Source organism: Panthera pardus, unplaced genomic scaffold (assembly GCF_024362965.1).
Source record: "Panthera pardus isolate Hobbes unplaced genomic scaffold, ASM2436296v1 HiC_scaffold_11, whole genome shotgun sequence".
NCBI lineage: Eukaryota > Metazoa > Chordata > Mammalia > Carnivora > Felidae > Panthera > Panthera pardus.
The window spans coordinates 102,647,819-102,674,974 of NW_026526666.1; the positions used below are offsets into that span (position 1 = coordinate 102,647,819).

The 27,156-nt window shown below is 57.2% G+C and overlaps 1 protein-coding gene across 3 annotated transcripts in view; it reads left to right on the forward strand.

Moving 5' to 3' along the window:
* The window catches only part of CHD5 (chromodomain helicase DNA binding protein 5), a 59,584-nt gene extending 32,983 nt beyond the window's left edge, over positions 1-26,601 (forward strand). For 2 of the 3 annotated variants that reach the window (XM_053899039.1, XM_053899041.1), the window contains exons 18-42: positions 273-446; positions 887-1,028; positions 2,018-2,149; positions 4,402-4,519; positions 5,772-5,896; positions 6,998-7,229; positions 7,408-7,518; positions 7,860-8,032; positions 8,563-8,737; positions 9,145-9,237; positions 9,454-9,542; positions 9,824-9,957; positions 10,335-10,479; positions 10,863-11,022; positions 13,101-13,180; positions 13,437-13,554; positions 19,434-19,523; positions 20,310-20,447; positions 20,715-20,823; positions 23,337-23,469; positions 23,868-24,063; positions 24,823-24,986; positions 25,109-25,223; positions 25,325-25,378; positions 26,269-26,338. In XM_053899039.1, coding sequence (XP_053755014.1) covers positions 273-446; positions 887-1,028; positions 2,018-2,149; positions 4,402-4,519; positions 5,772-5,896; positions 6,998-7,229; positions 7,408-7,518; positions 7,860-8,032; positions 8,563-8,737; positions 9,145-9,237; positions 9,454-9,542; positions 9,824-9,957; positions 10,335-10,479; positions 10,863-11,022; positions 13,101-13,180; positions 13,437-13,554; positions 19,434-19,523; positions 20,310-20,447; positions 20,715-20,823; positions 23,337-23,469; positions 23,868-24,063; positions 24,823-24,986; positions 25,109-25,223; positions 25,325-25,332 — 3,154 coding nt within the window. In that variant the 3' untranslated portion in view covers positions 25,333-25,378; positions 26,269-26,338. Of the gene's footprint in view, positions 1-272; positions 447-886; positions 1,029-2,017; positions 2,150-4,401; positions 4,520-5,771; positions 5,897-6,997; positions 7,230-7,407; positions 7,519-7,859; positions 8,033-8,562; positions 8,738-9,144; positions 9,238-9,453; positions 9,543-9,823; positions 9,958-10,334; positions 10,480-10,862; positions 11,023-13,100; positions 13,181-13,436; positions 13,555-19,433; positions 19,524-20,309; positions 20,448-20,714; positions 20,824-23,336; positions 23,470-23,867; positions 24,064-24,822; positions 24,987-25,108; positions 25,224-25,324; positions 25,379-26,268 lie in introns of all 3 variants that reach the window. The other variant, XM_053899040.1, reaches the window with a different exon arrangement.
* Positions 26,602-27,156: the final 555 nt, after the last annotated feature.

Below are 27,156 nucleotides of genomic sequence, written 5' to 3' on the forward strand. Positions count from 1 at the left end.
CAGGGGTAAAAGTCCTAGAGACTTTGCTTCCAGGACAGCTTTGAGGAGAGGAAGTTATCCTATGTGGCCGAGCTACACTGGAGGGGTGGGGACATGGGCTTAGGTGGACACTGAAGGGACACTTAGGGCAGGGCTAAGGCTCCCAGGCCCACCAGCCAACCGGCCTGCCCTTGACCCTCTGGTCCCCCACCCCAATCCTGGCTTCCTCTGCAGAGGGCTTTGGCCTGTTCCAGTCCCCTGCTCCTGGCTCTGATCCTGGTTCTCTCTCGCAGCAATCTGGAGGGCTTCCTGGAGGAGTTTGCCGATATCTCCAAGGAAGACCAGATCAAAAAGCTCCATGACCTGCTGGGGCCGCACATGCTGAGGCGGCTCAAGGCCGATGTGTTCAAGAACATGCCGGCCAAGACCGAGCTGATCGTTCGCGTGGAGCTGAGCCAGATGCAGAAGTGAGTGGACGCTCCGCCCGCTGGGGCCCCGCCACAGAGCGGCCTGCCTCACGCCCCCTGGGCTTGCCTTCTCCCAGAAGGTCTGACTGAGCCTTCCAGCAACGCTTCCCCGGGTGGTGGGAAGGCTCTGCGCCCCACACCCCTGCTCCCCCCTGCCCCTCCCCCGCCCCTCCCCCGCCGACCCCTTGACTCACCTTTTGCACACGCTTCCTTCTCTGACCTCTTTCACTAGCCTGGGTTGGGGCTGCCTGAGGCTTTTCAATGTCCTCAGTAACTTGCTGGGTGACTCGGGGCCTGGGGCTTCACCCGGCAGGGCTCCTCTGGTCTCTGTAAGTGGTGCTCGGCCGGCAGCCCCGTCTCCCTGCAGAGCAGAGAGTGTCCTCTCAGAGGTCGGGGCGGCCCTGGTGTCCAGCCTGCCTTTCCTCCTCGCCCTGCTGCAGGAAGTACTACAAGTTCATCCTCACGCGGAACTTCGAGGCACTGAACTCCAAGGGGGGCGGGAACCAGGTGTCGCTGCTCAACATCATGATGGACCTGAAGAAGTGTTGCAACCACCCCTACCTCTTCCCCGTGGCTGCCGTGGTAGGTCCCCATGGCCGCCCTGTGGCCACTGTAGTGGGTGCCCGTGACCGTCACGGTAAGGGCCCGAGGCTGCCGCGGTAGGTTCCCTTTGCCCGTCGTGGTGCCTGTCCGTGGCTGCCGTGGCACCCTCAGCCCCCCAGCCCTCCCCGCACGTGTGGACTTACAGGTGATGTGGCCCCGTTACACCCAGTTTCTGAAAACTTACCTCCGTCCATTGCTCAGGCAGGCCCTCTCCTTCCCTTGACCCCTCCTTGTGCCCACAAAGCAGTGGGGGGCATCAGGGCACCCCAGGCTGATCTGGCTGTGCTCGGTCACCGGGGGAGTCAGGAAGGTCTGCGTGGGGCCCCAGGTAGTCCTGAAGTGAGAGACTGGACCCGGGTCAGGCACCAGCTCCAACCCTGTGGTCTCAGGAAAGCCAGTGGTCCTGCTCTGAGCCTCAGCTTCATCTTCTATGAAATGGGACAGTAACAGCATCTGCCTGAAAGGGTGAGGGCCGGGTGAGAAAGTGCCCTCAGAGAGAGCCCGGCACGGCCGTTCTTGTCACCGTCACTACTATTCTGGTTCTTGCTGAAACCCTCCGCGGTGTCTGCCTCCTGCCCCCAGACAGCCAGACACGTGCAGAGGGAGCCGTGGGGGGCCGTGCTGTGGGTGATCTGCCCCCCAGATCTCTCTCACCTCCCTGGCACGCCAGGGCCCTTGGGCTGACGTCCTGCCCAGCTGGGGTACAGGGCTTGGCCTTGCCAGGATGCGCCCTACCGTGACCACAGAGACCAGGCATAATTCCTTCTGGGAAGGCCGGCTTAGCTTAAGACCCTGTCATCGCCTGTTGGCTGATGTCCCCGGTGTCCTGGTGGAGTGCCAGCAGGGGGAGACGGAGGGCTCTGCCTGGGAGTGCCGTGTGCCCGAAGGGGCCCCGTGGGATGAGTGGCCTGTCTGCCCGGTCCGACCCGGGAAGCCCCCCAATGCCCCACCTTCTGCCGTGTCTACAGGAGGCCCCCGTCTTGCCCAATGGCTCCTATGACGGCAGCTCCCTGGTCAAGTCCTCGGGCAAGCTCATGCTGCTACAGAAGATGCTCAAGAAACTGAGGGATGAAGGGCACCGCGTGCTCATTTTCTCCCAGGTGAGCTGACCTCCCTGCTTCCCCCCCGCAGCCCCCACTCCACATCCTGCGGAGGGCACCCCTGCCAGCTGAGGGCGCCGCCTGCCCGTGGCCCTCCAGGCCTGGTGCTCTTTCCCGGTGGACTGCACGTCAGAGGTTGTTCGTGTGCGCCCTGGCCGGGCACAGCCCAGAAAGCTGGCTGGGTGTCAAGCTCCAGGAGCTCAGGGCATGTTGGCCATAAAGCCCAGCGTCTTCCCCACCACCTGCCCCTTCTGGCCTGCCCCCCCCCCCCAACCTCCGAAGCAGCGGAGCCTTCCCCGGTGTCCAGGCTGGGACGACAGCCCCTGGCCCTCACCCCTGCAGCCTGACTTGTCACAGGCGGGCCCTGAGGCTGGTTTGGGCAGAGCCTGTGCGGGGGCAGCTCTTCCTGAAATGGCACTTGTATCACTGCCTCTTGGGTGGTCAGAGGCAGGCTGTGCAGCCTCGGGGGTCTGCTGGTCTGTGCACCCCTTGTTCCCTCACTCCTCTGGTTGCATCTGCCCTCTGTCAGGCTCTGTGGGAGGCACGGGGCCAGTCCCTGTCCTTGAGACATGCCCAGTCTAGTGTGGGAGACGGATGTGGGCAACGGACGTAAAGAGACATTTAGTTCCGGGGTCGTCTCTGTAATGGGAGTCAGCAATGGTCCTGCGGGTCCTGGTGCTAAAAATGCTCCTGTATTTTGGGACTGAGCCAGGCCCCTTGCTCAAAGCCAGAGAGGAGGATGTGGCTCTTCTGTGTACTGAAGTCAGCTGGTGACTGTGGCTCCTGCCTGCAGCCCCGACCCCACCATGGGCCCGCAGGAGGCCCAGAGACGTTGGGGAAATCTGACCAAGCCTGGCACTGTGGACTGGCTTAGAGATTGGACCCACAATGCCCCCAACCCCCTGCCAACATAAGATATGATTCTGGGACCAAAGAGAAGGGACTGCGCAACTCCTAGAAATGTGCACAGAGGGAAAGGGATGGAGACAGAGCACCTAAAACGGGCCCACAAACCCCACTTCCAAACCTCATGACAAAACCGGATATTAGGACATCCCACAAAACAGTACGTACACTCCAAATGAAAAGAATAATAGAAAAGCCTGAAAAAGACTTCAGACAAGCATGTTTAGGATCCCCCAAATTAATGGAGTAACAACCCATAAATCAAGAAGAAATCAGTTAAGCACAAGCAGGAAGAAATGAAACAAGAATAATTGGATAGGAAAAGGGTCTGCATGGAACTAAAATAAAACATTTCAACACCTTGGATAAACTCTCAGCACTGGTGAGGGCAATGCTGATGAATGGGACCTGGTGCTGAGAATCTCCCCAGAATGGAGCAGAGAGACACAAAAACCAGAAAGAAGAAAGTGCACGAAGGACACCTTGAGAGGCTCCGATAATCATCTAACAGGAGTTGCAGAGGAAGAAATAGAGAAAATGGCGAAGAAGCTGGATTCCGTGAGAGTTTGCAGACCTGGGGAAAGACGTGAGGTCTCAGATCTGAAACGTACTCTGGAGTACCAAGCAGGATAAATATAAAGAAACGAATCCCTAGGCACCTCACAGGGAAATCACAGCACTTCAGACCTAGTACCTACAAAGGAATGATGATCAGACTGTCCTTAGGCTTCTCATCGGCAACAACAGGTGGCAGGAGGCAATCGTAAAATCTTCAGTATCCTGCGGGAATGGATCATTTTATATCCAGCTCAACTATCTCTCAAGAATGAAGGGAGATACACGGGGTAATGAGAGCCCAGAAGGGACTGCTTTTCTCTTCTTATAGGGAGCAGTGAAATCAAGGAAAACCTCACAGAAGAGGTGCTGTTTGAGTTCCCTAGGCAGTAAGGGGGTGGGCTTTCCAGGAGGAGAGGCCAGGTCATTTGGGGTAGCTGAGGGTATGATGGAAGCATTGAGACATGAAGCCCATATAGACTGCACTAAGTCTTGCCAGCCTGGAATGCCAGGGTGAGGAGCTGAGATTTTGTGCTGTTAGGTAAGGGCAGGGCTGCTCAGAGCTGTGCTTTAGACAGATGGCTGTGGGGCTGGTGTGGGTGATGCAGTGACTCTGGGGGTCAAGGCTGGAGGCTGCATTCTTGAGCCTCGAGTCAGGTCTGCCCGGGTCCCACCTCTCTCCCCACTCAACAGGCAGCTCTGTCTTCCCCAAACTCATGGGGACCATGCCCGTGGCCCCATGGGGCTCCTTGCTCTGGGGCAGCCCCTCAGGCATATCATGTCCCCTGCAGATGACGAAGATGTTGGACCTTCTGGAGGACTTCCTGGAGTATGAGGGCTACAAGTATGAGCGGATTGATGGTGGCATTACTGGAGGCCTCCGACAAGAGGCGATCGACAGATTCAACGGTACCCTGCCTTACCCATGCATTCTTGACTGGGATCCTATATCTGCCCTTCCTCCCAGGCTGGGGTCTCAGCCAGGCCACCCAACTGATGTTCAGATTAGTTTCCCCTCAGGTGGCTGCAGAAAGCAGATTGGTGTCTAAGTCCTAACAGCTGTCCCTTTTAAATGCTAAAAGGAATGAATTCCACGGAACCTCTGGGGGCTGCCTGGGGTGCTGAGGGCCCAGTAGGGAACACCTGCTTGGAACTGAGACCCAGACCAGGAGAAAGAGAGGAAATTACCACCTCTGTTACTAAATGAAGCTGGGGCTGAGGGTCTGGCCGGCACCTGTGGGCTTCTGATACCCCAGATAAGCCACCGGTTACCAGCAGTGTGGGACAGAAGCTGCCACCCTCAAACAGACCGCGGGAGGGGTGGAGCTGAGCGCCTGCTCCCTGCGGGCTGCTTCCTAGCGACAGGAAGAAGCAGAGCCCTACGCATCCAAACTCAATGTACTCTCTTCCTGGCCCGGGAAGGAGAGACCGGAGCTTGCTGGGCAGTGAAGGAGACCTCCGGAGTGGGGGAGAGGTCAGGTGACCCAGTGCCCCTGTATAGTGGCAAGGTTTGCAGCAGTGATGATGAGCTGTTTCCCTGGGGCTTGTGGCTTTCTGCTAGCCTCCACCCTCAGAACAGGGCTGGGGCCCCACTGCCCGATCGCCCAGGGGAGGGGTTCCTGTTGTCCACTCATGTTTGAGGTGAAGCGAGTCCAGAGTTGCAAGATCTAGACGGAGGTGGGAGCGGCCGAGGCCCCGGGAGGATCGGGAACCTGTTTGCAGCTCTCGCGGGCGCACAGGTCAGACCCCGTCACTTACGAAGGGCTCAGGTGGGCCTGAGAACCAGCTGTCCTGCGACAGTGGGAGCTGCCCGGTGGGGTGGCCGCGGCCCTGTAGTTTGGTCTTTGCTCATCTAGGCTTTGAACATAACTTCCTTCTCTCTCTGGTTCCCTCCTGTAGAGTCAGGACTCAGAGCACAGCTGGGGGCTGAGTGGGGCTCAAGGGGGCTGCTCTGTCCCCACCCTGGGCCCTGGGCCTCCTCAGGCTTACCCTGAACACAGCTGCGGCTGATGTCATCTGCGATGGGGCCACGGTGTCCCAGCACCCCCCTCCCCCTCTCCCGTCCTCTGCAGCCCTCCTATCTGCTGTCCACCCGTGCCCACCCTCACCTCTCTGGGCAGCCCCTCACTGACCCCACTGGGCACCTGCCTCTCTTCCTCAGCCCCCGGGGCCCAGCAGTTCTGCTTCCTCCTCTCGACCCGGGCGGGTGGCCTGGGCATCAACCTGGCTACAGCAGACACGGTCATCATCTACGACTCGGACTGGAATCCACACAACGACATCCAGGTCTGTGGCCCTGACACCGTAACCCTGTCAGAGAGCCCCCTTGCCACCACTGGTTCTGTGGGCTTTCCACCCCTCCCCGTCAGACTGTGTGTCCGGGTGTCACCTCCCCCTGGGCCACCCTCATGGAATCCCAGCCCCAAGAGGGGACCTGGGAGGTGAGTGGAGGCTATGCCCTGCCCCTCCAGCTTCCTCCCTATACAAAAGAGGAAATGCCCAGAGAGGGCAGGCAATGTGCCCAAGGACACACAGCAGTCTGTGTGGCCGACAACCCTTAGTCTGTCCCATCACTCTTAGGATCAAGCCCATGGGGGGAGTCAAAAGGAGGGAGTCCTGGGACCCAGACGGGGGGCAGTTTGGGGGGGGGGACCAAGGAAATACTGGGGGGACAAGCCTGTGGGAGAAGAGATGGAGGAGGGGCAAGCAGGGTTGGTGAGGAAGGACAGAAGGGCTGAGGGGGTAGGGGTGTGGGAACTAAGACACATGCTCTTGTCCCTGGCCACCTGGGGCAGGGATGGACACACTGAGTACATACTGTTAGGGGCACACACAAACTCATGTCTCACGCACACGTGTGTGCGCCCACGCAGAGTCACCCACACAGATAGTCACGCTAGGGTCGCCTCACGCAGACGCCTGATGCACAGAGCCTCGGGCACGTCCTCATACCACTGGGCAGCTTCCTGGCCTTGCTGCCCTCCCAGGGTGGCCGAGTGTCTCCAACAGGAGCTCCTGCGGTCACGAGCGGCTCGCTTCAAGGGAGGTGCCACCCCACCTCACCAGGACTGCCGTCAGAGCCCCGTGTGGCTTTCTCGGGGGCACACACTGGCTCCGCCGCCCCTGCACACACCCCTGCCCACCTGCAGTTATGCCTAGTTCCACCTGTGCGGGCGCCCAGGCCCGCCCGAGACCACCCACGGTCAGGAAGCCAGCACAGCCCCTTGCAGAACACGCCCCTGAGCACGCGTGCACGCCCCTCCCACCTCGCGGCGCCCGGACCCTGTGGTCCGCCCCCCCCCCCCCCCCCCCGCCCTTGGCCGAACCCCCGAACCCCCCCCCCCCCCCCCCCCCCCCCCCCCGCACTGAGCTGCAGCTTGCCCCCAGGCCTTCAGCCGCGCCCACCGCATCGGACAGAACAAGAAGGTAATGATCTACCGCTTTGTGACTCGGGCCTCGGTGGAGGAGCGCATCACGCAGGTGGCCAAGCGCAAGATGATGCTCACCCACCTGGTGGTGCGGCCTGGCCTCGGCTCCAAGTCTGGCTCCATGACCAAGCAGGAGCTGGACGACATCCTCAAGTTCGGCACCGAGGAGCTCTTCAAGGACGACGTGGAGGGTGGGCGTCTAGGGCGGCTAGTGGGCGGGGGTGACGCTCCATCCGTCCCCGGGGCCCACAGCCTTTCTCCTCTGCCCCCGTCTCTTGGCCACGGAGGGTAGGGCCAGGGCGGCGTCTCTAGGCACCGGGGCTAGGGGTTGCCCCCCAGCCCTGCAACCCCTCTGACTCTGTCCTACAGGCATGATGTCTCAGGGCCAGAGGCCTGTCACGCCCATCCCGGATGTCCAGTCCTCTAAAGGGGGAGCCCTGGCTGCCAGCGCCAAGAAAAAGCATGGCAGTACCCCGCCAGGTAGGGGCTAAGTCAGCCTAGCTCCCAGCTCCTCTTGTGTTTCGAGGGGCTGTCCCCGGAGAGGAAGGGTTTCGCCCCGCCCCGCCACCCCTTTCTGTGTTTTGTCGGGCTCCCGTGCTCGCCCCCACTGGCCCCTCACTTGGGGGCCCGCGGACTGTCCGGTGAGCAGGCAGCCGGGCTGATGCGGTGCAGGTTCCGCTCTCTGATCACCATGCCCCTCTGCTGCCGCCCCTGCTGGAGGCTGGGAAGGGCCATGGTCGGGAGTCTGTTCCTGTGGGGTCCCCACACTTGGACCTGGGCACCCCATCTGTCCCTTCACTCTGCACCCTGTCTGCTCCCAGGCGACAACAAGGACGTGGAGGACAGCAGTGTGATCCACTATGACGATGCGGCCATCTCCAAGCTGCTGGACAGAAACCAGGACGCCACGGACGACACGGAGCTGCAGAATATGAACGAATACCTGAGCTCCTTCAAGGTGGCGCAGTACGTGGTGCGCGAGGAGGATGGCGTGGTAAGCCTGCGGCCCCGCCCCCGTCGGCCCCGCCCCCCATCGGCCCCGCCCCCGCCGGCGGCCCTTCTCTCACAGCAAACTTTGAACCCTGGGTCTTTCCTGGGTGGCATCTCCGCTTCCTCCTTCTCCGCTTCCTCCTCAACTCCCATCACCCTCCATGCAGACCCTGGGTGCTAATTATCCTTCAGGAAACCAGGAGCCTCCTGAGGGCAAGGCTGGGGCTTATTCACTTCTGTACCCCAGTGCCTGGCACACGGCCAGGAAATACTTTTGGGGTGAATGAATGAATGAATGAACGAACGAACGAATGAATGACTGTGTCAGGGGCAGGAGGAAGACCTGTTGGGGCTGGGGTGATCAAGGTGGCTTCCTGGAGTAGGCAGGCTTTCCGATTCATCTTGGGCTCTTGGAGGGTGAGGGGTGGCGGAGGCCGCTGGGAGGCTCCCGGGGGTAGCTGTTGGCCCCACCTCCGAGCATCCGGGGCCTGCGCCTGCCGGGCCTGCCCTCATGGGCCCTGCGCCTGTGTCCAGGAGGAGGTGGAGCGGGAGATCATCAAGCAGGAGGAGAACGTGGACCCCGACTACTGGGAGAAGCTGCTTCGGCACCACTACGAGCAGCAGCAGGAGGACCTGGCCCGCAATCTGGGCAAAGGCAAGCGCATCCGCAAGCAGGTCAACTACAACGACGCCTCCCAGGAGGACCAGGGTGCGTGGCCCCGGGTGGGCAAGAAGCCCGTGGGCGCTGAGAGTGCGGGCGGTCAGAGGGCTGGCCGGGGGGTGGGGGGTGGGGTGGGGGGGTGGCTTGGAGAAAGGGGGCTGGGAGCAGGGGTGGGTGCCGGCTGTTTGGGGAGCTTGGTGGCTAGGGTCCAGTGACTTCACCACTGCTCCTGGTGTGGCCTTGGGGGAGCCTCAGTTTCCGCATCTGTGAGAGAGGGATGATGATGGTGTCATGCCTTAGGATACAGTGCAGGGCTGTTGGGGTTCAGTGAGCTCCCAGGAAGTACACCGTGCTCGTTTCGTTGTCCCTCACCCCTGGGCTGGGTTTTGGGGGCTTGGCATGGCCCTGGGCGTGGGGGGGTCTCACTCTGTGCCTCTGCACGTGGTCCCTCACAGAGTGGCAGGACGAGCTCTCAGATAACCAGTCTGAATATTCCATCGGCTCCGAGGACGAGGACGAGGACTTTGAGGAAAGGCCAGAAGGGCAGAGTGAGTCTCAGGACTGGTGACCCTGGACTGGGGCCCAGACACGTGTCAGGGAGCTGCTGGTCAGCCTGGGGTCCCCTGGGGACACCAGGACAGTCGTCCATCCTTTGGAGGATGTCCTGAGGGGTTCTGCTGTCCTGGGATGAGTTGCTGGAAGGGATGCGGGGGGTCGGGGCACCCCGGGCTCCGGTGAGGTGTCGTGGTGGGTCTGCTTCCCAGGTGGACGGCGACAATCCAGGAGGCAGCTGAAAAGCGACAGGGACAAGCCCCTGCCACCTCTTCTCGCCCGTGTGGGTGGCAATATCGAGGTGGGGCCCGCCTGCACCCCACTTTCCCAGCTCCCCTTCCCCCTCCTCAGAACAAAGAGCTCATCCCTGCTGCACCTCTGGGGGTGTAGAGTAGGGATAGAGGCGGGGGGGAGGGGCGAGGGGCCTGCCCAGTGTCACAGCCAAGTAGAGGTGGGGCCAGGACAGACCCCTGGGTCTCCGGGTCCTGCCTCCTCTGTGTTTCTCCCAGCTTCTCCCCTCTGTCCGCCTCTCTGCCCATCCCTGAGTTCTCTGCTCCTCCGCCCCACTCCCCGCCTGCCCAGGTGCTGGGCTTCAACGCCCGGCAGCGGAAGGCCTTTCTGAACGCCATCATGCGCTGGGGCATGCCCCCCCAGGACGCCTTCAACTCCCACTGGCTGGTGCGGGACCTTCGAGGGAAGAGCGAGAAGGAGTTTAGGTAAAGGGGCTGAGGTGGTGGCCCGGGGCGTGGCTGCCCACCCCAGAGCGGGCAGGCTCCGCTGAGGGCACCTGCCCACCGGGCCGTGTTTGTGGATTCCTGTTGTCTGGCCTTTGGGTGGGCAGGGCTCAGGTGCAGAAAACCCTGAGCAGCCGCCTCTGCTAGACCAGATCCAGGGCAAGGGCTGTCATGGGGGGGCTCCCTTCTGGGCCCCCCGCCCCCGGTCCTTCCCTCGGGGCCTGACCCAGCAGGCCGGGCTGGGAGGCAGTTGATGGATGATGGCTCCAGCCAGGGGGTTACCTGGGGGGTCCTGCCAGCCCTCTCAGAGGGTCCTTGCTGGCCCCTCACTCCCTGAGCCCCAGTCCCCCCCACCCCAGAGCCTATGTGTCCCTCTTCATGCGGCACCTGTGTGAGCCGGGGGCTGACGGTGCAGAGACCTTCGCGGACGGCGTGCCCCGTGAGGGCCTCTCGAGGCAGCACGTGCTTACCCGCATCGGGGTCATGTCACTAGTTAGGAAGAAGGTGGGTGAGTAAGCCTTGCCTGGGCCTTTCCCGGCGGCTCCCCCCATGGCCCTTGTGTGCCCTCTGGGGGTCAGCGGGCAGAGGGCAAGTGCCTGGCTCCGGGCACTGAGTCAGGCTAGAGGGACACCTCTAAATGCCTCTCTGGGCGGGGGTGGGGAGGCTGGAGGTGGGGACGGTAGGTCAAGGGGCAGAGCACACACTGGGGTGGGGGTGGGGCCTGGCGTAGAGGTTTGTGGTCAGAAGTGCATTCGGCTTGGCCAGCCTCGGTGGGGAGGTGGCATTCATCCCAAGCCCGGGACACCCCCTGTCCCTCCAGCCACCCTGAGGCCCTTAGCTCTGGGCCGAGACCACTTCCCTCTCCCCTTCCCTGTCTCCTGCCTCAGGTTCAGGAGTTTGAACACGTTAACGGGAAGTACAGCACCCCGGACTTGATCCCCGAGGGGCCCGAGGGCAAGAAGCCAAGCGAAGTCATCTCCTCGGACCCCAACACGCCAGTGCCCGCCAGCCCTGCCCACCTCCTGCCGGCCCCACTGGGCTTGCCAGGTCTGGGCTCCGATGTGCGGGGGAGGGCACCTGGGTCACGGGAGGTGGCAAGGCCCCAGGAGACGCCGGGTCCTCTGCACAACCCAGGATGGACAGCCTCCCTTCCCCGGCTGCAAGCTTCTGCCTGCAGAAATGTCGCTGTCCTGAGAGTTTATCTTTTTAATGGCTATTTACTCACCACAGCGTTCAGTCCTTGCAAATCTTACTATTCGGTAGTTTCTCGTGTGTTCACAGGGGTGAGTTGCCTCTAATTCTAGAGCATTTTCATCCCCCTGTGAGAATCACGTACTCGTTACCAGTCATTCCTTACTCTTTCTCCCCCGAGCCCCTGGCAACCACTAATCTACTCTGTGCATTTGCCTGTTCTGGACATTCCATGTACGTGAAGCCGCGTAACACCTGGCCTTTTGTGTCCGGTTTCATTCTCTAGCATGTTTTTCATTTTTTAAATTTTTTAACGTTTATTTAATATTTGAGAGCGAGAGAGAAAGAGTGCCAGCGGGGGATGGGCAGAGAGACAGGGAGACGCAGAATCCGAAGCGGGCTGCGGGCTCCAGGCTCCGAGCTGTCAGCACAGAGCCCGACGCGGGGCTCAAACCCACGAACTGCGAGATCGTGACCTCAGCCGAAGTCGGACGCTTCACCGACTGAGCCCCCCAGGCGCCCCGGTCTAGCGTGTTTCCGAGGTTCATCCACGTTGTAGGGCGTGTCCCGCTTCCTTCCTGTTTTTGGCCGAGTGATATCCCATTGTGTGGGATGTGCCGTGTTTCTGTTTGCTCGGCCGTCAGCTGGTGGATTTGGGGCCATCGTGAGTAAGGTGGGGGGTGCCATGAGTCACGTGGCTGTGAGCGTGGCTAGGGGTGGCACTGCTGGATCACGTGGCCTGACATTCTGAGGAACTGCTGGACTTTTTCAGAGTGGCCACGCCATTTGACGTTCTCACCAGCAACGTGTGATGCTTCCCGGTTTCCCCACCCCCTCCCCGAACATTTGTTTTCTGACTTTTTGCTTACGGCTGTCCCAGTGGATACCAAGTGGTGTCTCCCCGTGGTTTTTTTTTTATAATTTTTTTTTTTATTAATTCTTTTTTTTTTTTAATTTTTTTAATTTATTTTTGAGACAGAGAGAGACAGAGCATGAACAGGGGAGGGTCAGAGAGAGAGGGAGACACAGAATCTGAAGCAGGCTCCAGGCTCTGAGCTGTCAGCACAGAGCCAGGTGAGGAGCTCGAACCCACGGACCGTGAGATCATGACCTGAGCCGAAGTCGGATGCTTAACCAACTGAGCCACCCAGGAGCCCCTCCCTGTGGTTTTGATTTGCGTCTCTCTGATGGCTGAAGACGTTGAGAATCTTTTCACGTGCTTCTGGGTCATTCGCGTGTCTTTGGCGAAATGTCTTTTCAGATCTTTTGTTCCTCGTTAATTGTCTGTCTTTGAGTGTCTTTTGGTGACCCATGTGTTTATTTGGGCAAAGTGTCGTCTTCCCTCCGTTGGACCTCGAAGGCCCCGTTCTGACCTACCTATGCCCGGGTGAGGCGTGAATCCCTGAGAGGCTCAGTGCCTCCAAGGACATCTATCCTGCTCCTGCGCAAAAGTGTGCCCTCTGGAGGTGGACACACCTGGTCCTGTGTGAGCCCCGTTTTCTCCCTTGTGATGTGGGACCGGACAGTGGACACCTCCCAGGGCTGCTCTGAGCACTTGGCAGGGTGTCAGGAGTTGGCTCAGTAAGGGGAGGCACACAGCCTGTCAGCCAGCCTGAAGGCGGGAAGCACCTCCAGCTGTCCCGGCTCCTAGGCCGGCCTCCGCCAACCTCCCCTCCCTGCCATGGGCAGCCCTGTGCCATCAGCCTGTGGCTTTGGCCTCGCTGGGCCCAAGGTCCTCCAAGGATCCCCATGTCTGCGGGCCTGGCTTGAGGTCTCTGGCTCACCTGGTTCACCTGTCCTTCTTCTGGAGGGGCCAGGCCCAGAGGAGCCTCCTGAAGGCCAGCCTAGCTCTCCCCTGTGGCGCCCCATTTCCTGCCTTTTCACCCCTTGCCTGCCCAAGCCCACCGTTTCACCTCTTCCCTTTGATCTTTCAGACAAAATGGAAGCCCAGCTGGGCTACATGGATGAGAAGGAGCTGGGGGTGCAGAAGCCAAAGAAGCCCCCAGAAATCCAGGTGTGGAGGATGCTGGTGCCTGGGCCCCTGGTGGGTACGGGGTGGGGGTTGGGTCTAGGGACCTTTTCAGCCCTTGCTTGGACAGCTGAAACCCAGACCTTCTGGCTCCACGCTCGGGCTTCTGGGTCTGGGGGGAGCAGTTTGGGAGCATGGACGGGAACCAGGAGGGAGTGGATTCCCAGCCGAGTGCCTGTCCTCTGCCCTCCGTGCTGTTGAGGCCTCAGGCCCCGAAGCATCCCTGGCCTGTCCTCCCCAGGCCCTGCCAACTGCCCTGGACAGAGTGGAGGGTGAGGACAAGCATGAGAACTCAGATGGCCAGGAGCGACTGGAGGACACAGAGAAGGCCCCGCTGTCCCCAGAGCAGCCGCCAAAAGGTGAGGCTTCCCACGGTCCCCCACCTCTGCCAGTGCAGTCTCTGGCCCCCGCCAAGCTATGCTCCACGCTGGCTCTCCCTGGCCGAGCGGCAGACTCTGTCCTACCACGACAGGATCCGCAGGAGGAGAGAGCCAGGGGCTCGGGTCTCTATAGTGGACTTAGCTTTCCCTACCAAGCAGAGTTTGGGGGTTACTGGGCTGTCTTTTTTATTAGTGATTTCTAACTCCGTTGTATTGTGGTTGGGGCACGTGGGTCCGTGTGATATTGTTTCTACATTATGTTCATGAAACCTGCTTTTTGGCTTAATACGGTCAGATTTGGAAGTGGTCACGTGTGCCTGGAAAGAATGCATATTCTCTTCATTACTGGGTGTGAGGTTCTGAACATATGTGTTAGGTCATTATGTTGTTCAAATTTTGTTTGTTTGTTTGTTTATTTACTTGAGAGAGAGCGGGAGTGAGTAGGGGAGGAGCAGAGAGAGAGAGAGAATTGCAAGCAGGCTCTGTGCTGCCAGCCCGGAGCCGGACGTGGGGCTCGAGCTGTAAAATCATGACCTGAGCCGAGATCAAGAGTTGGATGCTCATCTGACTGAGCCCCCCAAGTGCCCCCTCAAACTCCTTACATCCTTACTCAGTTTTGGTTTGCTTTATACAAGTCAGTGATTTTTGGCATATTCGTAGAGTTTTGCAAACCATCAGTGCCATTAATTTTTAGAACATTTTCATCACTCCAAAAAGAAACCCCACGTCCATTAGCATTTACCACCCGTCTCCTTCTCTCCTTAACCCCCGGCAATCACTAAATGTACTTTCTGCCTCTGTGGATCTGTCTGTTCTGGACACTTCAGGTAAATGGAATCATAAAACGGATGCCCTTCTGTGTCTGGCTTGTCTCACTCAGCGTAATGTTTTTGAGGTTCATTTATCTTGTGGCGTGGACCAGCACGTCACTCCTTTTTGTGGCTGAATAACATCCTGTTGTAGAAATACGCTGCCTTGGATTGTCATCCGTTGATGGACGCTTGGGCTGTTTTCAATCTTTGGCTGCTGTGAACATTTCTGTAGTTTTTTGTGTGGACGTAGGTTTCCATTCTCTTGGGTATATACCTAGGGGTGAGACTGCTGGATTGTATGGTAACTCTGTGTTTACTATTTTGAGGAAATGCCAGATTGTTTTCTCCAGTGGCTGCACCGTTTTGCATTCCCATCAGCAATGTCTGAGGGTTCCGGTTTCTCCATGTCTTTGACCACGCTTGTGTTTTGTTTTTAATGTGTATTTAAAAAAAATTTGTTTTTAACATTTATTTATTTTTGAGACAGAGAGAGACAGAGCATGAATGGGGGAGGGTCAGAGAGAGGGAGACACAGAATCCGAAACAGGCTCCAGGCTCTGAGCTGTCCGCACAGAGCCCGACGCGGGGCTCGAACTCACGGACCGCGAGATCGTGACCCGAGTCGAAGTCGGCCGCTTAACCGACTGAGCCACCCAGGCGCCCCTTAATGTGTATTTTTTAAGATTTTATTTTTAAGTAATCTCTACACCCAACGTGGGGCTCGAACTCACAATCCTGAGATCAAGAGTCGCATGCTCCACCATCCAAGCCAGCCAGGAGCCCTGCTTGTCTTTTGATTATGGTCATCCTAGAGGGTGAGAAGTGGTATCTCCAGTGGTTTTGATTTGTATTTCTCTTATGCATAAAGATGTTGAGTTTCTCTTCATGTGCTTATTGGCCATTTGTATATCTTTGTTGGAGAAATGTCTGCTCAGATCTTTAATTGGATTGTTTTTTTATTACTGAGTTCTAGGAGTTCCTTATACATATATATATCGTATCATATATGTGATTGGCAAGCATCTTCTTCCATTCTTTTACTTTAAAAAGTTTGTTTCCTTTACGTGTAATTGGCGTAACTACGTCTTATAAATAGTGTACAGAGGGATTTGTTATTTTAAGTCCAATTACAGAATCTCTGTCTTTTAGCTGGCAAGTTTGATGTCTTTTCATTTATTGTAATAGCTAGATATTTGCATGGATTTTTACTCTCTTATTTTGTGCTTTATATTACCCTTGCCTTTTTTTTTTTTCTCCTTTCCTATTGTCTCTTGGATTGATTAAATTTTCTTTTTATTTCCTCCCTCAACTCCTTCGGAAAGTGTATAGTCAATGCTATTTGATACTCTTAAGCTTTTAACATGTATCCCTCCTGAATAAGAGAAGGATGGTGGACAGTTCCACTCCCTTAACATCTTCAACGTGCTGCTGCTCAGTGTTTTAGTTTCAACGTGTTTTAATTTCCCAAATTTGTTATGGTGCTTCTTTCTAAATCTTTTTTTTTAAAGCTTATTTTATTTTGAGAGACAGAGAAAGAGAAGGGCAGGGAGAGAGAGAAGGAGAGAGAAAGAATCCCAAACAAGCTCCATGCTGTCAGCTCAGAGCCCAACGCAGGTTTCGAACCCACAAACCTTGAGATCATGACCTGAGCTGAAATCAAGAGTCGGACACTTAACTGATTGAGCCACCCAGGCGCCCCTTGTTTCTAAATGTTTAATCTTTATTTAGACCTGACCATTCTTAGCAGTTTTATGTTTGCTTCCTCGTTCATCATTGCTTTGTTCAATGTCTTTCTTCCTAAAGTACCCCCTTTAATGGTGCCTTCAGCAGATTTCTGTGCACGGAAAATTCTCTCATTGCGTGTTGTTTTCTCCTTTACTCTTGAATAATAGCAAAGCACAAGACGGGAGAGGGGCTTTCCCTCAGTGCTTTGAAGATGTTTATTCCCTGTGTGTTTTGGCTTCCACTGTGCTGAGAAGGCTGCTCTCAGGGTAATGTTTGCTCCTTTGTCGGAAACCTGCCTCTTCTGACTTTCCTAACACGGAAAGACCACTTTTAAGATGCTCCGTTTGTGGGGGCGCCTGGATGGCTCAGTTGGTTAAGCATCCGTCCAACTCTTGATCTCAGCTCAGGTCCTGATCTCAGGGTTGTGGGTTTAAGCCCCGCATTGGGTTCCATGCTGTGCATGAAGACTACTTAAAAACAAAAAAGGAAAAGATATTCATGTGCGTTTTTGCTACGATGAAATTCTTATTTATCTTGCTTGTGACTAACTGTGATTCTTAAAGCTAAGTATTCTGTCTTTCATTGATCACGAGCAAGTTCTCAGTCATTCTCTCTTTGAGGATTGCCTTTGTCCCCATTATGTTTATTTTCTCCTGGCATTCCTGCTACTCACGGATTCTTTCATTCATCCAACAAACATGTATTGAAGGCCTGCTGTGTGTTGGGTGCCATCCTGAGTACTGGGGACACAAGCAAGAAACCAGAATAGCCAAAACCTTCACGTGGAATTGCATTCTAGTGGGGGAGGCAGGCCATCAGCAGGAAACGGAAATACGTCTTGTTCAACAGCAGATCCCAAATGCGACGAAGAAAAGAAAGCAGATACAAGGTTAACCAGAGACAGGGGCTGGTGTATCTTTCACTTCTTTGTCTCTCTGCAAGCCTTTTTAATTTTTTTTTTAAGTTTATTTATTTTTGAGAGAGAGAGAGAGAGAGAGCGAGCCGGGGAGGGGCAGAGAGAGAGGGAGAGAGAGGATCCAAAGCAGGCTCTGCACTGACAGCGGAGAGCCCAACACGGGACTCGAACTCAAGAACCAGGAGATCGTGACCTGAGCCAAAGTCAGACACTTAACTGACTGAGCCACCCAGGCACCCCTCTCTGCAAGGCTTTTTGAGTCATCTTTAGATCTAGCTTCTGCCTCTTCCTTTATACTGTTTTGTTTGTTTATACCACCCATTTGTACTATTTTCTGTGGCTATGAAACAGATGATTACAACCTCAGTTCTGGGTTTGTTTTTTTTTTTAACACTTATTTTTTAGAGACAGAGAGAGACAGAGCATAAGCAGGGGAGGGGCAGAGAGAGAGGGAGACACAGAATCCGAAGCAGGCTCCAGCCTCCGAGCCGTCAGCACAGAGCCCGACGCGGGGCTCAAGCTCACGAACCGCGAGATCATGACCTGAGCCGAAGTCGGACGCTCAACCGACTGAGCCACCCAGGCGCCCCTACAACCTCAGTTCTTAAAGCAACACCCATTTCACGAGCCCACGGTTCTGGGGGTCAGAAGTCTGGGTCGGTGTGGCTGGATTCCCTGCCGAGAGTCTTGAAAGACTGACATCAAGGTGTTGGCTGGGCCGAGTTCCCGAGTTCCCGACTGGCAGCTTAGGGGAAAAATCTGCTTCCAAGCCCATTCTTGTTGTTGGCTTTCGTCAGCTCCTTGGGGGTGGGGGACCGAGGCCCCGTTTCCTTGCTGGCTGTCAGATGGCCGTTCTCTGCACCTAGAGGCCGCCCACATTCCTTTCCACGGGGCCCGCTTCATCTTCAAGCTTCAAAATAGCACTTGTGTGCTGAGTCCCCCTCCTGCTTCAAATCTATGATGTCCTTTTCTGTGACTGGTTGGAGAAAGCCTGCTTTTTAAAGGGCTGGTATGATGAGGTCAGGCCCACCCCAATAATTTCTGTCTTTTAAGGTCACCTGGGCCTCATCACAAGCTCTGCTCCCACTCTAGGGCCCAGAAGCCTTGGAGGACATCTCAGATTTCTGCAGTGAAAATGTTTAATTTTAATTTTTTATGTTTATTTATTTCGAGAGAGAGAGAGCGAGAGAGAGCGAGAGAGCGCACGCACACGAGCAGAGGAGGGGCAGAGAGGGAGGGAGACAGAGGATCCGTAGCAGGCTCTATACTGACAGCAGAGAGCCTGACTCAGGGCTCAAACTCGTGAACCGTGAGATCATGACCTGAGCCGAAGTCAGACACTTGCCAGACTGAGCCACCCAGGGGCCCCATGACCGTGTATTTAATTTCTAGAAGTTTCATCTGGCTTTTTCCAATTTCCCTTTAGTTTTTGGACTTGCTTTATTATGGATGCTCATCACTTTTGTCTCTCTCTCTCTCTCTCTCTCTCTGGTGGATCTCTGGATTTGGGTGGGTACATCTTTCTGCTCATGGGGATCCTGGGTCACCTGAGTAAGCAGGAATGTCCCTGCTTTATTTCCAGAAGCCCTGGGCCCCGTGGTCTTGCTGGTGGCCTGGCTGGTCTGGGACCAGTCTTTAGGGCACGGTCTGTGCTGGGCCACACAGCTCGGGTTCCACAGTCCGCACGGACTTCGTGTTGGGTTTGGGTCTCTTACCGGAGACTTTCTGCCTCTAGATTCCACGCTGGAGCCAGGCTTCCTCCGCTCGGCCGTGGGGCACCGGACGGAACTTTCTCTCTTTCACTGAGCGTGTGTGTCGTTAGAGGGTGTTGGGTTCCGGTTCCTGTGTCTTCGCGGCTTTTGCCGCCTCATCCTCCGGGTCTGGGTGTGGAGACGGAACCCAAACCCCCCGGGCCTCCTCCCGGCACCTGCTCGTCCCACGCCTTGTGCTTCTCAAGTTCGAGTTTCTCTTCATTTATGGCGCCAACGGTTTCCTTTGCTTCTTGTGAGCTCACTGTTGTGTTTTTCCAAGGTGATAGATTTTGCCTGACATTTCCGGGTGTTTACAAGAGGGTTTTGTGTTACTGAAGGCCTGCCGTGTCGCCAGAAATTGGAGTCTTCTGGTTATCATTGCAGTCGGGAAGATTTTTGAGGCTGCACCTTGAGGAGTTTGGGGCTGGGGTGCTGCTGGGGGTGGGGGGTGAGAGGGAACGGGCAAGCCGACGGGTGTGGGGGGTCCACGCCCCCATGCCCCCCTTCCCAGAGGACCGCTCCTCAATGGCACCTGTTGGACCCTTGGCAAAGTGATGGATGGGGTTGTGTGTGTGGCTGAAATGGAGGTGAAAAGCCACCAGCCCAGAGTCCCCTCGACCCCTTCCCATTCGACAAACACCCCTTGTCTTGCAGAAGAAGTGCTTCCTGAGAAGGAGAAAATTCTGGACAAGCTGGAGCTAAGCTTGATTCACAGCAGAGGGGATGGCAACGATTTCAGGCCAGGTTTGGGCCTCTTGTGTGCTCTGTCTTGTGTCCCTTGGTCTCTGGAGGGCACCATCTGGACCCCATTGGGCCTCCTGCAGCTGCCTGGGTGCCGCCTCCAGACCCGACTGGTGCTGGTGGGCGGGAGCCTGGGCTCACCAGCTTTGGAGGGGGGAAGATCCCACCCCCTCTCCGAATCTTTCCTGTGGCCCCAGCCACCACCGGGAGAAAGGAGAGTGGTCACGGAGCTTGGCCTGGAGCATTTGGGGCTCAGTTGGAGGCTTTGTGTACCTGTAGGTGCTGGAATATTCTGGAACACCCATCCTCAGATTAATGTGCACTTTTTTAAAAAAAGTTTATTTTGAGAGAGAGAGAGCGCGCACATGAGTTGCGGAGGGGCAGAGAGAGAGAGGGAGACAGAGAATCTCAAGCAGGCTCCAGACTGCCAGCATACAGCCCAATGCTGGGCTCAATCTCACGAACTGTGAGCCAAAATCGAGAGTTGGGACACTCATCCGACTGAGCCACCCAGGCGCCCCTTAATGTGCACTTTGCCCACTGCTCTGCCCCGTGTTTTCAGGTGGTCCTGACTTGGTGGGGGAGGAGCATCTGGGCTGGAGCCCACCCTCCCTGCTCAGGACAGAGGAAGGAGCTGCTGGTCTGTTTACAATCCCTCTTGGCAGTGAGCTCCTTGAGGATGAGGAGATACGTTTCCCACTTGCCTTTGGGTCCCCAGTGCTTGGCACAGAGAGGCCCCTGGCCAGTACCTTTAGGATGGGTGGTGAATACGCATCTGTCCTCCCACAGACGACACCAAAGTGGAGGAGAAGGAGCCCGTTGAAACACAGCAAAATGGTGACAAAGAGGAAGATGAGGAGGGGAAGAAGGAGGACAAGAATGGGAAGTTCAAATTCATGTTCAACATTGCAGATGGGGGCTTCACAGGTATTGGGGTGAGGTGGTGCCCAGAGAGCTAGGGTGGTTGTGTCATTCCTAACCATGTGGGCCCTGGGAGTCTGGGCAGATGGTTATTTTATAGTAAAGTGTGCATGGTTGATGTAAGTGCATTTTAGAACCTTTCCTAATAACCCTGGAACACTGAACTTCTAGGGGTGGGAGGATGGTGGGTGGTGAGGAAGAGACTCTCCTGTGCCTACCTCTGTGAAGGACTTGGGGGGGCACCTCATTCTGCTCCCTTGGCTGGCTTCCCAGAGCTGCACACGTTGTGGCAGAATGAGGAACGTGCTGCTGTGTCCTCGGGGAAAATCTACGACATCTGGCACCGGCGTCATGACTACTGGCTGCTGGCGGGCATCGTGACGTATCCTTGGCCAAGCCAGGCCGGGCAGGAATGTGGCCTGTTCCTCTCTGGGCCTCGGGGAGGGGCATGGGGTGTGTAGGAGTCAGGAGCCAGCGCTTTGGGTCAGGTGCCAAGGACCCTTTCCTGGTGGTGGCGGTGACGATGACGTGATGATGACCATAGCTGCGGCTCGTCCCTTTATGCCCAGTGCTCACTCTGTCCTCACAGCAGCCTTTCGAGGGGGCGCTACCATGATTCCCATCATGCCGAGTAGGACACGGTGCTCAGAGAGGCCACACAGCTGGTGAGTCCCAGCCCATCCACCTGACGCCACGGCAAATCCCCATAAGTCCTGCCTGGTGCATACCTCGCCCCCTCCCAGGAATAATGCCTGAGGGGCGCAGCACCATTTACGGTGGGTATTCGTTCGTTCCGGCTCGGTTGATCATCTCCTGTGTGCCAGGCTTGGAAGGTACATCCGTGGACAACATTCCCAAATCCCTGTCGACCCGGGGCTCACCTCCTACCGGGGACAGATGGCGAACACCCTAAGTGGGCAAAGTGTGGCATTCAGCACATGATGAAGCAGGGAAGGAGCAAAGAGAGCTTTGGGGGAGGGGGGGTGCGTTTTCTAATGGGACGGTCAGAGGTGACATCTGAGCACAGACCTCCCAGAGGCAAGGAGAGGGTCACACAGCTGCCCTTCCGCAAAGCTGAGACAGCCTGGAATGGGCTGGTTATTATGAGAGGGGGAGTGTTCTGGAATGGGGGTCAGCAAACCTTGCTGGTAAGGGGCCAGAGAGTGACTATTTCAGGTTCTGCAGAGTGATTACTACACTCTGTGATTATAGCCAAAGCGGCCATGGACTTTAATAGTAAACCAGTGAGCGTGACTGTGTTCCAATAAAACTTCGTTTAAAAAAATAGGGTGGGGAGCTCAGGGGGCTCAGTCAGTTAAGCATCTGACTTCGGCTCAGGTCACGATCTCACAGTTCGTGAGTTCGAGTCCCGCGTCGGGCTCTGTGCTGACAGCTTAGACCCCGGAGCCAGCTTCGGATTCTGTGTCTCCTCCTCCCTCTGTCCTTCCCCCGCTCACGCTCTGTGTTTCTCAGTAATAATAAATAAATAAACTTAAAAAATTTTTAACAAATAGGCTGTGGGCCATAGTTTACAGATTTTGTTGTAGAGGTTAAGGTGTTTGGAGCCAGCCTGCGGGGCTTCAGATCCTGACTCTGCCCCTCACTAACTGTGGGACTTTGGGCAAGATAATTTTATTGTGTCTCCTTGTTCCCTCGAAGGCTCTGGGGGGAGGATCTCTTGCCAGCTTCTGGTGGCGGCCGTCAGTCCTTGACATCTCTCGGCTGACGGCTCTGCCTCCCGTCACGTGGCCTTCTTCTGTGGGTGCCTGTGTCCCAATTTCCTTTCCTTTTTTGTTTCGAAAATTTTTTTATTTCTTAAAAATGTTTATTATTTATTTTTAATGTTTATTTATTTTTGAGACAGACACAGAGCACGAGTGAGGGAGGGGCAGAGAGGGAGACCCAGAATCCGAAGCAGGCTCCAGGCTCCGAGCTGTCAGCCCAGAGCCTGATGTGGGGCTGGAACCCACGAAGCATGAGATCGTGACCTGAGCTGAAGTCAGACGCTCAACCGACTGAGTCGCCCAGGTGTCCCCAATGTTTATTTTATTTTATTTTTTTTTTAAAGGTTCAGAAGCACTGCTTTAGCTTTATTATTTATTTATTTATTTATTTATTTTTCAACATTTTTTTATTTTTGGGACAGAGAGAGACAGAGCATGAATGGGGGAGGGGCAGAGAGAGAGGGAGACACAGAATCGGAAACAGGCTCCAGGCTCTGAACCATCAGCCCAGAGCCTGACGCGGGGCTCAAACTCACGGACCGCGAGATCGTGACCTGGCTGAAGTTGGACGCCCAACCGACTGCGCCACCCAGGCGCCCCCCCAATGTTTATTTTTGAGAGAGAGACAGAGAGAGACAGAGCACGAGGAGGGGAGGGGCAGAGAGAGAAGGAGACAGAGGGTCTGAAACAGGCTCCAGGCTCCGAGCTGTCAGCACGGAGCCTGACACGGGGCTCAGACACATGAACCGCCAAATCATGACCTGAGCCAAAGTTGGATTCTTAACCGAGTGAACCACCCAGGCGCCCCCCCAATTTCCTTTTCTTATAAGGATACCAGTCACTGGGTTAGTGCCTGCCCTCATCTAGTATGACCCCTCCTTAACTTGATTGCATCTACAAACACCCCATTGCCAAGTGAGGTCACGGCCACAAGTGTAGGGGTTGGGGCTTGAGGGTTCTGCCCTCCAGGTTGTTAGGGTGAAGAGTTAAGCCCGTGCAGCCTCAGTGTTGTCTGGGCCTCTGAGGGCACCTGTCACATGATCATCAACCTGCTCACCCTGCAGCCAAGGTTAATGGCGTGTCCCAAGCTCACAGCCAGGATGCTGAACCTGGGCTGGGCCCCCCCGCCCCCCACCGTGGCCAGGTTTGCCCTTAACAGTGCTGCACCCAGGCACGGCTACGCCCGCTGGCAGGACATCCAGAATGACCCGAGGTACATGATCCTCAATGAGCCCTTCAAGTCTGAGATCCACAAGGGCAACTATCTGGAGATGAAGAACAAGTTCCTGGCCCGCAGGTTCAAGGTCAGTGCCAGCAGGGCCAGAGCCTGCAAGGGAGGGGGGCTGCAGGAGGGCAAGTTACACGAGGGCCTGGGCCAAGGGAGCGGCGCTCCCTCCCATATACCCGGACGTGGGCCAGGCTGTCCGCCTGGGGAGTCACGCAGTCAGTCAACCAACAGGGCGCTGGGCCCTTGATCCGTGCCTAGCCCCACCGGGTGAGTGTCCCAGCCCCAGGCGATGGGTGCAGAGAACCCGGCTTGGTGACAGTTCCAAGGGGGTGCTAAGATCAGACAAAGGTGGACAGACAGGTGGAAGCGTGTCCTCCCTCCTTCCTTTCTGCCAGATCCCAGGCATGCGGGGGTGGGTGCTGGTGGAGGAGGGGCTGGGCCAGCGCTCAGATCTCGCCTTGCCCCATCCCCCAGCTGCTGGAGCAGGCCCTGGTCATCGAGGAGCAGCTCCGGAGGGCCGCGTACCTTAACATGACCCAGGACCCCAACCACCCAGCCATGGCCCTCAACGCCCGCCTGGCCGAGGTGGAGTGCCTTGCTGAGAGCCACCAGCACCTGTCCAAGGAGTCCCTTGCCGGGAACAAGCCAGCCAATGCTGTCCTGCACAAGGGTGAGTGAGCCCCCTTCCCAGAGGCCGGCCTGCCAGCCTTCCTCCTGCCGGTGCAGATCCTTCGCCATCGACGAGGGCACCGATGGGACAGGGGCCTGGGGACCAAACGTCAGTCCAGAGGGCATAGCCTCCCAGCCGGGATGGGACTATCCATCATCCGGTCCAGGGAAATTTAAGCCCTCCGTGCTCTGGACTTTTCCTCAAGGTGGGCTCCGTGCAGGCCCCGGTCTGGGCATTGCCCTGGTCTGCGCATTAAAGAGATAAGCATGTTATCTCTTCAATGCTCACGATACCGGGAAGCCGTAAGGTGTATTACCCCATTTTAAAGTCAGAGACATTGACGGGCGGTGGAGTCAGTGCCCCAGATCTCCTGGGATTCAGACCTTTGACTCCTGTGCTCCGGAACTTCAGGAAGCTCCCGGGCCAGTTAGAGGGCCGGGGGCAGCCAAGGCCAAGCTTAAACCAGAGCCCCCGGACTTGCCGGCCCCTGCTCTGTCTGGGAGACGTCTCCTGAGTGGTGGGCTAGGGCGGGGGCCTCCCTGGGAGCCGGGACTCTAGCTGAGGGCCTGGGGGAAGCCCAGTGTTGGGTCAGAGCGTCTGGCTCGGCCCTCGGGCCCCTGGGGACGCCTGCTCTTGGCCCGGGTGGCGTCTCTCTGCTCCGTGGGCCCGGAGGGCCGGGTGAGGAGCGCCCGCCCGCCGTGCCCCCGGCCTGGGGGGTGCTGGCCCCCGGCAGCTTTTCCACCTGCCCCCCCTCTGCAGTCCTGAACCAGCTGGAGGAGCTGCTGAGCGATATGAAGGCGGACGTGACGCGCCTGCCCTCCATGCTGTCGCGCATCCCCCCCGTGGCTGCCCGCCTCCAGATGTCAGAGCGCAGCATCCTGAGCCGCCTGACCAACCGAGCTGGTGACCCCACCACTCAGCAGGTCAGGTTTGGCCCACATGCCCTGGGCCTGGTCCCCGTCACGCGAGTCCTGGGTGCCCCGGGGCTGGGGCTTGGGGTGGGGTGTTGGGACTACGACCTTTAAACCCGAGTCCTTGCCTCCAGGGCGCTTTCGGCAACTCCCAGATGTACAACAACAACTTTGGGCCCAACTTCCGGGGCCCTGGACCGGGAGGGATTGTCAACTACAACCAGATGCCCCTGGGGCCCTATGTGACCGGTAGGTGCCCGTCGCTTCTGGGCGGCACGTGCAGGGGTGCTCCACGGGGCCCGGCCTGCCTGCCGCCACCCCAGGCAAGCAAGCTTCTCTCTCTCTGACAGATATCTAGCTGTCCCCGCGATGTCCCTCTGTTGCAGTGCTCATTTCCAGCTGAGGTAAGCCCGCACCTGGGTCCTCCACTGTCCCTTGTCCCCTCCTCGGACTGGCAGGTCCGGTCCGGCCAGAATGGACCCTGATTCGCTCGGGTGTGCCCCTTGGTGTCCACAAGCGTGGCTGTGTGCACACGTGTCCACGGCAGTGACTCAGCCCCAAACCCGGCCTCCACGGCTCCGCCTCCATTGCCCAGCTGGGTGGTGGGCACCCCGGGACATTGGCCCCCTGCCCGGGACGAGGAGGGTGGCTCAGGGACTGAGGGGGTTAAGTGTTAATGGCTATGAGAGGGGAGCTTATTCCTGAGAAACGGCCAGTTCACTCAGACCTCCTCCCGCTGGTCCCCCCAAGCCCTGTCTGTCCCCGTGAGAACTGCCACTTTAGGGTTGGGATGCTGGGGGGTTCCAGACCGGCCGCTCTTCCTTGGGCCTCTTCGGCACTGCAGGTGTGGTAGGGAGGTCTTGACTCTGGAGCTCTTTCTTTCTCTTTCTTTCTTTCTTTCTTTCTTTCTTTCTTTCTTTTTAATATTTAAATTTATTTATCTATTTTGAGAGAGAGAGAGAGAAAGTGGAGGGGTAGAGAGAGAGAGAGAGAGAGAGAGAAAGTGGAGGGGTAGAGAGAGAGAGAGAGAGAGAGAGAATCCCAAGCAGGCTCTGCACTCTTAGCACACAGCCCGGTGCAGGGCTGGAACCCACGACCCTGAGATCATGACCTGAGCTGAAACCGAGAGTCGGACTTGGTTTGACTGAGCCACCCAGGCGCCCCTTGGGAGGCCCTTCTGGTGGTGGCTGTGTGTGGTTGGCTGTGACAGGCGGCGGTAGGTGGCGGCAGGGTGCTGGGTGTCCCAGTCTAGCCCTGGCGCTCAGCCGTGTCCCCTGTGATCTGCCTCTTGCAGCCACACCTGCCGGGCCACCTGCCCGACCGCCACAGGAGAGAAAAGCTACCGCCTTTTTAGGAGCCGTGCCACCTTGGGACAGAAAGGGAAACTGAGTAATGCCATCACATGGGGGACGAGGCCCAGCCTGGCTGGGCCAGAGCCCAGAAGTGCCACCTCATCATAATGCAAGTGTCCCACCCAGCGTCACACCCACCCAACACTGGGACGTGCCCCGTGGCGGCCTTTGCCGGACAACTTCTTAGAAGAGATTTCATTTATTTGTACATCTTTTGCACTTTCCTATTGAAGACTTGAAAAGTTTGTCTTGATAAAAGTTGAGTGACGCGTGGAGGGGGTCTGACCTGCTACACTTAACGTCTCTCTCTGTCAACGGGCTCCAGACTGCAAGGGAAGATTCTAGAAGCCCTGCTGTTGCCCCATGGACTCGGTCCGCCTGGGCAGCCCTCATTGTGCTCCCGCCCACCCCATCCCGTCCATACTGCCTGACCACCCGTGTCCTGGCCCCCTGCTCCCTGGGGCTCTCCAGTGCTGGGTGGGTCAGGACTGGGGAGCAGCTGCCCAGCCCGAGGGTGGAGACCTCGGCTGATGCCCAGGGCAGGGGGTTATTCCACCCCCTTCCTCCCAGGGCTGGAGACCACCAGGTATGTGCTATCTGTGTGGGGGAGGGGGCCAGTCAGCAGGCGTCTGGCCCTGGCCCAGAGTGGCTTGTGGGCCCCGGACTCTGATCTGAGCAAGGCAGGCCTAGCATGTGCTCCTGGGAGGGAGGGGAAGAGCCTCCTAGAGCTTTTTTCTCGGCCTATGTGGGAAGGGGCTTGCTCTCTGCCGGGATGTGGTTAGCATCCTAGCGGGGAAGGTCACAGTGGCCCTGAGGGTGGCCCAGGAGAC